The sequence below is a fragment of the Sphaeramia orbicularis genome, chromosome 15 (assembly GCF_902148855.1).
Source record: "Sphaeramia orbicularis chromosome 15, fSphaOr1.1, whole genome shotgun sequence".
NCBI lineage: Eukaryota > Metazoa > Chordata > Actinopteri > Kurtiformes > Apogonidae > Sphaeramia > Sphaeramia orbicularis.
The window spans coordinates 26,398,685-26,411,361 of record NC_043971.1 but is presented as its reverse complement, the minus strand read 5'-3'; the positions used below and the strand labels follow the sequence as shown (position 1 = coordinate 26,411,361).

At 40.5% G+C, this 12,677-nt stretch overlaps 1 protein-coding gene across 1 annotated transcript in view; it reads left to right on the top strand.

Annotated features, from left to right (window-relative positions):
- The window catches only part of ppp3r1a (protein phosphatase 3, regulatory subunit B, alpha a), a 30,206-nt gene that overhangs the window by 495 nt on the left and 17,034 nt on the right, over positions 1-12,677 (top strand). The window contains exon 2 of the mRNA XM_030156927.1: positions 10,312-10,351. Within this exon, the coding sequence (XP_030012787.1) occupies positions 10,312-10,351 (40 nt within the window). The remainder of the gene's footprint in view (positions 1-10,311; positions 10,352-12,677) is intronic.

Genomic DNA, 12,677 nt, shown 5'->3' with positions numbered 1-12,677 from the left:
TGTCGCGCTCTGTGTGCACTACCTCCGGGCTGACAGGAGCCCAAAGCCTATGGCCCACATATTTCTTATCCCTTCTCGACATAGCCTACACTCTTATTAGCAACGAGGCCTGTGCAAATTAGTTTTCGTGGCAAGAACAGGAACGCTTAGGCCCGGGTTGGCAACTAATTGTGGCACATTTACGCACAGACAGGGAAATATACGTGCGCTCAAGTTAAGCTACGCCTTAGCGCTGAAAATCTGTCTGTCTCTAAACCCCCAGAACGACGTTTGTCATCATTTAATGTCTTCTGTGTCGCGCGAGGATGTGTTGATACTTGCAACAGTGTTTCACGAGGCGCACGAGCTGTGATATTAAGGCCCAGGCTACATTTGTGTCATTTCACAGCGGTTCTATAGGAAGCTCCTGTAGCAAGCAGGGATTGGCTCGTACTGTCATAGTTAATTGGTCAGTGAAGCATACACATAAATATATAAATGTGAAGGTGAGTTGCCTAGTAACCGTTGACCATCCATGTAGTGACCAATAGCCACTGACTAGACTCCAGGCCTGCATCCATGCTCAACTTGTAGAGATATCAAACTGATAAACCAACATGTCCGTAACCAGTATACAGAGGCGTAGCTAGAAATTGCAGGGCCCTCATGGAGCCCCCCCCCTCCACACACACACACACACACACACACACATCACCACCTTCACTGATCACTCATACAGTCCTTCTCCAGGATTTGATCATTTTTGGCTGAAATAAAGACATTAGATGATGCATCGTCATTTGGTGCCAGTTACATAAGGCACACTTTTGATTAAAAAAATATAAGAAAACAGTAAAGTAAATATACTGAGTCACTGCCCCAAATCTGAGAGGTCAACTGGTACTGGGTTTTTTAAGGCCGATATAATAACTGTGTAATAGGAGGCCAATGTTATATCAATACTTCAGGTCTAGAAAAGTCAACATGAGTCCTGCCCGTGACCACTAATATGTTTCTACCGAACAGATTAACTGACCGTTATATGTGTTGAACTGTTCTGACATACAAGTCAGGGTAATACATCTGTAAATGTATAAATCTGAATAACACATCAGTCTCAAAGTAGTTAAATGTGGAACTATTGAAAGATTTAGATAGGTGTGGCTTTGTATCTGTTAAGCTGTTATGGGCCCTCAGAATCAGTGTTTTTCAGTTTAGAAGCCTTATATCAGCAGCTTCATGTCTGCTGATATCAACAGTTTTTAAAGGGTTCTATCACAGGCAGTTAACCAGACAAGTAAACCTGTGCAAAACTGACCTAAATAATTCAATTCTTAGAACTTTTTTTTTTTTTTTTCCAATGTTTACAAAATGCAATGACCACAGATGGAAACTAAAGCCAGTACCACTGATGGCCACTAGATGCTGGATCCAAAAAATCTGCCTCCAATTGATTTCCATTCAAAAAACATAAACCTGTCTCTAGAAATACTAGATCGATATGTTGTTTCAGGAGTCACCATGTTCCCAGACACTACATACGGATCCTGTAATGTGTGTAGTGACGGCTGGTTTGTAAATTATAATGAGATTATAGAGCTAACAGAAGCTCTAGTATGTAAACACTGGTTGACATGTGTGGTAGATCACTTCCTTTTCTGCTGTGTTGAACTTTCAGAGCTTCTATTTAGTTAACAGCATTGTTTTCCACATAGACACCACAAAGCTATACATTATTGAGACTTTTTTTTGGTCAGTGTAACTAGACTTACTTTGTCAATTTTGTCATGCAAATGTTTTAGTAAGTTTACTGTTGGCTTTAATTAAATCTGGCCTCTTAGCATAGCTCAGGTAGCCTACATTAGCTAATATTAGAAGTAAATGCATTATATGTTACATCAGCTAGCCTGCTAAATCATCCATTGAGCTTCCTAATTATTTTTTCTATACCTTATACGACCTGGACATTTTTTTTAAATTTTTTTATGAAATCAAACAAATATTAAATATAACTATATGTTTGGCTAATATTGTAAATTACTTGATAGCATTAAACATTTAGCTAGTTAGCCGTGTGGTGGCTTCTTCAATAAGTTTGTGGTAGTGGGGGTGTTCCAGAGCTGAACACCCTTGGATTCCACACTTGGAAAATCCTGGTTCCAAGCACAAAAAAACAAAAAACAAAGACGATATAAAATGTAACTTTGGGCTTCAAAGGGACTTTAATGCAAAACAATGGGTGGCATTATGTCCATGACAGCCTGTGACTACAACATTGCTATCCAGACATCATATGTTTCCATTTAAAGTTTTTGCATCCCAGGTTAAACAGATGATCTCAAACAACCGCAAAAATGTAACATATAAATACGTGAGGATGTTTACCCCATGCCAGGGCTAGACGTTAAAGGTAACATCCTCTATATTATCATAGCTTTCTAAGCCTACCTATAACAAACTCTGAGCATAGGACTTCCTTAACTTCTTTATGTTTGCCCTGCAGAGGTATCAACCTCCTGCCAGAGGGTAAAAACTTGGGGCGTGCACGTCTTCCAGACACTTGGCCAACTTGTGGCCTGTCAGAATGTATTCCTCTCAGCTGCAGGGGGAGGCTGGGGGCAGGGACACACGCACAGTTGCTTAAGCATGTATTGGAATGATCTGATGCAAAGGGGACCATATGCTGCCTAGCAATCAAGCGCCACCCACATACGGATCGAGCCTTAGCTAATGTAAAAGAGATAAAAGCCACAGTGAACCACCAGCAGAAGTGATGATCAACACTATGTGATCCACACTGCACTTCCAACCTGCCTACTCAATCTGGATTTATTCTCCTCACTGGCTGTTGCACTCTTTGGTTTCTGCCAGAACCAGTGATCACTGGCATGAGGCGCACCACTGCTTCTGATTTCCACCTGTATTTGTAACATTGGCCGAATAAGTAACGGGGAACATGGCATTTTGAGGGCCAATTGCTTCTGTAATTACATAGTGAAACAAAGATTCAACATAATGCACAGGTGATTGCTCAGACTGACTAAAGGTTTAACAGTTCAAAGGTTTATGCATACATTTATGATCCGGTGCACATACATTTGCAGGTGGTGCAGAAAGAACAAACAAGCTTCTTTGGCATTTGTCATAACCTTTGCAATACTTAGTTTATAAATTTGTAGCTATAACTAGGAAAAAAAGGACAAATACAACAATTTAGTCAGTTCATGTGCAAGATTTTAGTCTATTTAACTCATTGTGCGTTATCCTCTCCATCATATCTTGTTCTTTTTGTCTGTATGTTCCTGAACTAGTGCCACCAACAGTGGTTCTTGGATTGGAAACAAATTGTTATTGAGCTGTTGGGAAAAGATGAGTTTGATCTTTCATGTTCTCAGCAGTTGGCAAATGCAATATAGCTTTATCACCACTTGGTAAATGGATAAGGAGATTTAAGCATTGTTGGTTTACATAGTATTATGAGGCCCTCAAAACCCTTTGTAGGTAAGCCCAAGTCAGGGATAGAAATGGCTGAGAGGATTAGCCCAGCCTGGGTTCCTTCAGGCTGTAGAGATTTTGGTAATTATTTTCCTATTTGCACTTGATTCTTAAATCTAGTAGAGATCCACACAGAAACACACACATATCGATTTAGAGGTAAGCACATGCACATACACACCTCCTGAGGCAATATTACAAAATAGGAATCATCTGAGGTGATAGATGATGCTTTGTGAAACAAGAATAGCTGAAGGAGACAAATAGCTGTAAACTTGTAGCAGATGAGGTTAATTATTTCACATTTCCTCCGTGGCTTCATATCTGTGTAATACAGTAGTTTGTTGTGTGATAAGATACGCTTAGCCAGCAAGTGGTCTGGGTTTTGCTGAAAAATGGAGGGCATTCTCTATTTACAGAACAATCTGAAAGCACAGTGCATTTCTGCAGTCTACTGGTTCTCTGGAGGGTTGAGTATGTTTATCATAAAGCTAAGCTATATGCTAACCCTGATACACACAGACACGCTAGTGTGGAGGAGGGGATTCTTTCAACTATTAAACTAACCAAGCAAGGAAAGCACAGTACAACAATATACAAAGCATGATCTCTCTTAAGAGTTGTTGCATCATTAATAACAAACTGTACATGTTATGAAAAAGTAACTCAAGCAACTCAACTCAAGCCTGACACAACAACTATGCGTGCAAACTCGTAATGTATATTGGTCTGTATACAGGTTAAATGAAAATAATGTGAGGTTTGTTATTCTAATGGCATGCTTTCACTACTGCACATGTAATATGCTCACTTGCTACCCATGTTCTAAAATATTATTCATCAGTAAGATAGGTCCTGCATCTATAATTACATTGAACTACTACTACTACATTTAACATTCTATGCCTTTCCTGCATTTTGCGCAGAATTATTTATAATCAAGATCTGTACAGATTCCTGCTGCATCACAGCCATGTTGTCCACTTGATGAAATCGGCACAGGGACTGAGAAATCTTTCAATCAGTTGTTTTTGCAGAATTTTCAGTCACTGCTGATTGGATTCGGGAATGATGGATTGCTCTATTCAACTGCACAGCATTATGCTAATTAGCCTGGTGGAGGCACTGCAGCATTTATTAATTTTTGTATTCATGCAAGTCATTGCTCCATACCAGCTTATTCAGAATTACACTGATGCCCTGTATATGTATGTACATCTCACATTATGTTTTGAAGTCAGACTTTTGAGTGTTGTGCATCATCATATCTCTAAATAAATTGCTAAAGCTTTCATTATGTTTAGATAGAATGTTATTTACAGTAAGACAGTAGCTGGAGAGTGAAAGGCCACTACTTCAGACACAAGTGGCAACAGTGAATGAACATCTGTAACCCCTGCCTCTTGCTTAATCTGCCCTTGAGTGAGGCACTAAACCCCCAAATTGCAGATAAAGCAGCCTCCAGGTGTGTTTGTGTGTAACTTTGTGAGAGTGGAGGGCATAGCTGAAAAAGAGCATGCTCAGCAACACCCACCATTACCACCCCACCCTCCTGGGCAAATAAAGGCTAAACAAGCAGTTTTTAGCTGTGTTAAAAGAGCTAAAAGCCATTAGCACAGACTGACATGACTGCCTGTTTTCTCATAAAAATGAAAAAGTATTTGTGCAGTCAAGCATACATTAGCTTTCCACAAATAAGTTTATGTTTATTGTATTTGATGCATGCACTAGAAAACAGAACTAAACATTTACACTTCCTGTCATTTTGAACAAATGAGCAAGTGTGGTCTTTGCTGTATTTCTCTGTTTTAGTGTGAGTGAAGAATTTATTCTCATGTTGGCTGAGTGAAGTTCTTAAAGTCTGCAACCACATGTACAGTGCTCCCCAGTCTTTCATGTTATGACTGGGTTCTGCAGGTCTATAATTAGCTAGGTTTTTGGGTCGGTCGTAGCATTACTGCTGAACCAGCGACCATGCCAGACTCTTCATTATGCAAACGCGTGTTGTGTGCTAAACCCTAATTGATTCTGAATGAAGCATTCATTATTGATGAGCCAACATGAGTTGCTCTTTCTGCCTATATTCCTCTTCCCCTCTCTGCCTACAAAAGATGCTTTTTACTTACTCTTTCCCATATCTCATTCTCTGATTCACTCTCTCGTCTTCTGTATTTTTAATAGTATCCCGCATCTCTGATGTATTCCATTAGCGCTTAAAGGGACAGCTAGACAAGAGCAGCATGAAGTGGTTTGTTATGGAAGAGATGATGAAAGTTACTCCCTGACCCGTTGTTGGCTTCACCAGCGAGCGATGGCAGGCCTTAGTTAGTAGGCCTGTAATCCTGAACACCAAATCTCCTTTACTGTAAGTCTCTTTACCTCCAGAAACCCTACAGCTAGCTCTTAACCACAGTGAACATCAGGATTGTATCTGAGGGGAGGCACACTCACGCAGCGTTTATTTACCTACCATCGTCTCGTTGTTATGAGCTCATTTTCACAATTTTTCCACTTTTTCCCCCAAATTTATTAGCTGTTTTAAGCAGTTTGTTTTGAAAATAAAATTATAAATATTGACTGTAATCAATTGTCAGGAAGCAATGAAGTGACTGAGCATGCCCCTCTGTTGCTGCATTGTGTATTAAGTGTTAGATCAAGATGTGATAGAATCACTTGGTCATGGTTGTGGAGCTGATGCAAGTTGCTTTTAGTCTGGTGGGATTTACATAAAAACAAACCGTGTAGAGTATTTCTTTGAAAAAAAAGTTATTTGTGCTTGTAATAGAAAGAACTGTGAAATATAAAGCATTTAATTAGATTTAACACTAAGCTGTATCAGGTGTATGCTGCTATGTAAAACAAAGACGTAGGAGAATGGGCCCACACATAAACAAAAACCTTGAGGAAGCTCTTTAAATGAAACATAGGAACAAATTCTAACATAAGATAAAAGATGATAATATTACACACGTGACTTAAAAAATCTGATGTTTAATCGGTGCATCAGTTTCATTTGTCATTGTCAGGATGCTTTTTAATTTATTCTTTTAGGTTTTCATAAATAACTGCTATTGTGTGAGCTCTTCATGGTGACCACATCAATGAGCAGAATGTCTGTAGGAGGCAGCCACACATGGAAGAACCTAGAAGGCTTAATTCAAGTCCTTCACAAAATTCACATATATTTATCACCTTTTGCCGTGCTGTTGTGTAGTCAAACAAGCATTGTGGAAAAGGACTTTCCCTACAGAGATCAATAAAGTATCACATTGTCACTATTACCACAGTACCACACAGGCAGCGGGACACCCAACTCCGCTAATAGTGGAGTCACGCGCTTTGAGCTGCACTGGAATTCAATCTCTTGAACTGGCAGCATCCAGCCACTGTCAACTTGTTGTTCCATGCGGGAAAAGCACAGGTATGTTAACCTCTGTCAGTAGAGCACAGTCAGCCGTGGTGCCGTGATCGGACTGTCAAAGGCTAAGTCGCTCTCTTGGCTAATCCTGTGTCACCTCTTTCTCCTCACTGATCTTAAAATACCACTGTCTCTCTGAAGCCGCTACACAGTGGCCTAGCAGTAAGCTGGTAGATGACATAACCAGCACATGACCAGCTCCGGCTTTTTCTGACCAATGTGTAAAGACACGAGTAGCATATATGTTGTCGCTACCACTTTCTGACATAGTTTTTATTTTTATATTAGTCAGGGGTGTCTTCTTTCAGCTCAGGTATCCCACTTGTACTATTAAACACAGCACTATGTTGTGTAATATTAGCAAAAATATGCTTTGCCCAAGAGTAAACAAGACTTTAAAGATCTAAAAAACAGTTTTATAAGTGTATCCCCAGCTGTGATATTTGGATCATTAACTGATGATGGCGTGGCTGGACATTTATGTTTTCTAAAAGCCAAGAGTGAGATTTTTTTTTTTTTTTTTACGTTATGACAGATAACACTGCACGGCACTTATTAAACAGAGAAATCTGATACCCTCCATTGCAAATCCACATATGCTCTAAAATCTTTCCTGAACAGCAGGTGGAGTTAGTAGAGTGTATCCTGTGCTGCCTGTATGTGTTTATTACCTCCGTAGAGGAAGATATGTTTTGATTAACATCTGTTTGTTGGCAGGATTTCACTAAAACTACTGCAGTAGTTTTCATGACATGGGGGAGCAGATCCAGAAAAATGGATAATTGTATATTTTATGTGGGGTTTCATTCCGGTAAAGGACAGTGGAGCTTTGGTCGAGGGATGCACCCTGTTAGAGAATCCTCCTAGTGTTAAAACAGAGTTGATTGCGTGTCCAAGCTCATTCTCTGTTACTTGGTATTCCTCGATAGAGCTGCAGGACAATTCTGGTCAATTGCTCACTGGCCCAGGGCATCTCTCTCTCAGCTGTAGGATTCCCAGGCCGACCCTCCCCCCATCCCCACCCCCCACACACACTTTTCTGCAACAGGGACTCCTCAGCAGCTCCCACGAGAGCATTCAGCCCCTCTCTGCCAGCAATCAGATCAGGACTCAGTGGACACTGCAGTGTTGGATAGGATGGGATGCGGATATGGCTGCTGTACATGAGCCAACACCACACATACAAAACATAGCCACACACACACCCACACACACCGTAGTGCAGTGTTCCTTTATCAGTGTTTCCCCTAGAAATTTTTGTAGTACCAGTGCTGTGTCGGTAACCTAGCAACACTAGGGGGGTCCGGAGGCATGCTCCCCTGGAGGAAAATTTTTGCAAACTAACCCTTTAAATTGTGACGTCTGGTGAGTTTTGTGGAAAGAAATTGACAAATTACAACTTACAAATCACCAGATTCAAGTTATGTTTTGAATTAGTTACATCATTTAAGTATCATCAAAACCACTTACCTCAGAATAAAAGCTGACAGCCAGAAGTTGTTTAGCTGTTTTCAGACTGGCCTGCATGGTGTTGGAGCTGGTTCCCACACCAGTTACAGTGGGAACCGAAGTGCTTGCCCGTGAACTGCCCACGTTCATTGCTACTGTTTTGTCCCTCGACACTTACTGTAGATGTAGTAGGACTGATGCATGATGGGATAGATTGTAGGAGAAAAAAATGCATGTCTGCAAGTGAATGCACGAGTGACAATAAAGATGACACAAAACTCTCAAAAGGTTTTTATGTAATGCAACACAGAACATTACAACTCGGTTTCCCTGCCAAATGTTTGGTTCCCAAACGCTTTGACTTTCAATGTGAACACATTGGCCGGTTCAAGATTAGGTCTGGGAACCGGCACCAGCACCTTTCTGTCAGCCTGAAAACACTGCTACAGTATGTTCCTGGTTCTACAATGTTTCTTTTCCATTCTATATGGATTCCAGATCGTTGCTTTGGTAGCGTAGGCAGAGAGGGTAGGGAGGGAGGAGGTTGCATTATGACACCTAAAGCAATAGCCAAGTTGGTTAACTAGTGGCTATCAACTTGTAATAAAATTTAGCACATCACGTTACTTCAAAGTCAGTGTTTGTTTTTTGCAGCGGTGCTGAGAATTCAGCTGTGGTACGGCGCCACTGCAGAAAGTATATAGGGGAAACCCTGCTTTATAGTATGGCTCATTAAAATGGAAGTAAAAAGAGATTTAGAGTAGATTTAATCTAAAATACAGGGGGTTGATGGGAGCATTATGTTGACAGTATTGGTTTAAGGTACCTGTATTCTTTAACTTCTTCTATAATAAATCTATGATATAGAAAAAATAAGTTTCCTACTTTTTAATATGTTAGAAAGTCCACTACTTTGCTGGAAATGATCAATGGAATTGAGATGCAGTCAGATAAATACCTGTGCACTTGTAATCTGTTATAAGGGACTGCAGCATCCGTTTGATATGGCGTCTTGCAGGGTATCTAAAGAACTCAGGTTTACATTTTAAACCACAGAAGCCGAATTTATGTATATTTCAGTTCAATACATTGAGTGCTGACCATATAATCAGAAATTCTGATTGGTTACTTTATTGAACAGTGCAGACTAGAGCCCCAGAGTCTAAGCTATTGATTTTTCAGTCTAACCTCAGTTCTGTCAGTTAGGAAGTTATAACATCCTCATCATTCAAAAAGGAGCAGAAAATCAGTGTGGTTCAGTTTGAGTTTTGGTAAGAATACAAGGAGATTCATGAAATGTACATATGAGGCACTCTTGTTTGTTTCCTTAACATGAACATATCTCAGAATTTGCAAGTACAAGACATGGTTAAAAGCTCCACTGTGTAAAAACAATAGGGAAAATGTGGTATGAAAATGAGGTGTTTAGGGCTCACCACAGATCACCAGGTCCTATTGTCTGTTTACTTTCCAGACAGGTGCCATTGTGTGTTGACCAACAAGGAAACCGTTGTTAGTTCCGTTGAAAAGGGCCACACGTATCATAAATATGAATGGGTATTGCAGAGCTTTAAAATATGAGTGATATAGAGAAAAATACTTTTATCAGCACTAATTTCAACACCTTGCTACTTTTATGTTTGGCAGAACTGTGTCACTAAATGTCTATTTTAGAAGTGCGCTGTAGTTTTTGTCTTGCTAATATTGGCCAAAAACTAAGTAAAATAATGTTTTGTCTGGTAAGAAAAATACATTTTGACTTTTAAGGAAATTATTTTCAGTTCCAATAATTTAATTATACAATGAAAATGATTCATTAGTTAGGGCTACACATTTGTAAATAATTAGTGGCCCATTTATTTAATTGTAGTTCATGGGTATAAATGTGTTATTTTTGGTATTTTACTATCAATATGAAGAGATGTGGTTGATTCTCTACTGAAATTTCACCTGTCTTTTTCTTTCTTCAGGGAAATGAAGCCAGTTACCCCCTGGAGATGTGCTCACATTGTAAGTATTTGAGTATTTGTACTGCTTTTATTCAGGGCCTGTGTTGTATTTAGAATATTTCACTTTTTTTCATAATACATCTCTCAGTATACAAGTGGAATTTTAGAATATGGCACTTGTACAAAGTGTGTGCTGCTTTCTGGCCGTGTTTAAGGATTATATTTTTTAATACTGTGAATTTTAAGTTTTTTGGTTCACTGGTGTAGCTTCCAATCACTGATCCACAGTATTTTAATTTCCAGAAAATGTTCACAATCATAATGTATATTGTATGCATCTTTCACTATAACATTTAGCATACAGTATATTTGTCACTCTATTCGTCTGTATTGATCACAGTGATTTCATCTGCTTTTGTCTCATAAAATGGGTGATATTTTGTATTTTCAATTGTGGAGATGTTGTTTTTGAAGTCTCTCTGATTATATTCATGGTCGTATTTGCAAGATGTCTGCCTAGTCGACATCTTTGAGCGCCTGAGCACTCAGGAGGAGGAGAGCTGGGGAAATGACTCACATTTCTTTGTCCGCCTCCTTAACCTTCCCTACCTGATGGTGAATCAACACAATATCTCAGTGCTGATGTTGTTGAAAACTCCTCAGAGATGCTGATTTTCTCTCTGCTGCGACTGGCATGTTTTACAGTGGGAGGCTGTTAAGAACCAGGCTAAAGTGGGTCCGATGGTACATGTGTTTAATGAGCACTGAGACCGCAAGGTGTCCCTCTGTAGTGTAGGTGTACTTCAGGGACCGTGGTACTGTTGAGATTGACCTCATCATGTTTCACTATCAATTTCACAGGTGAATGTCAGCTCTTTGCTCCAGAGTTACTCAAACAAGACTCACAAATATCAAAATGACATATTCTGTTAGAGTGAGTGTGGCTGTGGACACGGTGTGACTTGTTCATACTTAGACACCACAGAGGGCAGGACCTTGCCCTGCCAGGACTTCTAGGCATTCCTCTCCAAGGATTATGTCCCTGTGGTCAGAGGAGGTGGATTTGTACGATGCATGACCCTAGAGCCGTCAAGGACCTCGGAATTCAGTCTGCAATAGTAGAGCTTCTCTGTCTTTCTCGGCGTTCGTCTCTGTTTCTCTTTCTCTCTTCCTCACACATTTTAATAATCTTTCTCACTCTTTGTTTTCGGTCTTTCTCCACCTGTCCTCCTCCTGCATCTCTGAAATTCATTTGAAAGGCTTGTAGACAAGGAAATGTACAAACAAAAACACTGAGAAAAGAAAATGCAAATTTTTAACATGACGTTCTTGTTTTAGTCATTGAAAAGAAAATGAAATTTAATCAATATTCAGATGTTGATCGTAATTGGTAAAGTGTGTAATAGTAGGAAATGCGTCCATCAGTCTAACTTTACTTTTGTCTGTGGTCTAGTGTCTCTTTGTTTCTTGCCTTTCCGTCTCTTGTTGGCCTTCTCACTCTGTGTCTCTCACCCTCCACTAGCAGAGCAGCTGTTCAGCTCATCAAGTGCTTGGACAGGCAGGCATTGGCTGTGAAGAAATTAGCTCCGGCTTGTCGGTCAGATAGATTCACCCTGCTGCACCTTAACCTTTTTGCCCCCACTGAGACATAACCCAGCAAACTCCCAACAGCTACCCACCTGTACCTCTATCAGAGTACTTGTTTGTTGATCTTCGATGTTAGCATCATTTGGATGAGGTGAATTATGTGAAAAGGGCATCACCTCTGCACTGAAGATTGAATATTAGAAAATCCTGCATTCTCTTGGCGATGCAGTGTCTCACTGCTGCTAGCTCAGATGAGCTTAGATCAGGCAAAATTTAATGGCCTACTTGTGGGATTGTGCATAATCAGACACACTAACCACAGAGACACACACCTCCACACACACAGTTGCATATATGCACTACACACTTTAAAGAACATGCACGCGCCCACTCTGTTCAGCCACTCTTTTCACCCTACACACACACACACACACATACAACCACATATAACCCCTGAGCACATCATGCTCTCGCAGAGAATCGCAAGAGTGCCTGAAACCATTGCAGGCCTGTGTGCAGACGCCCAAAATAAACGACAGGCGGCTCGCTGGAGTTCCTTGTTGCTAGGGGTTTCCCTGAGGGCGGGAGCCAGGGCCTCTGATGGTGGGGGTGGGGGGAGTTGGGGGTTTTCTGATGACGGCACGACTATAAATATACATCATCAGGGTGCTGCTCTACACTGACCGGAGTCTGGTCCATGCAGCCAAGATGTACATTATCAGAGCCGCCAGAGCAATCAGGGTAATGCACTGAGGACTGGAGATTTCCTCTGCCATACTCACACTTGGGGCTGCTGAGGC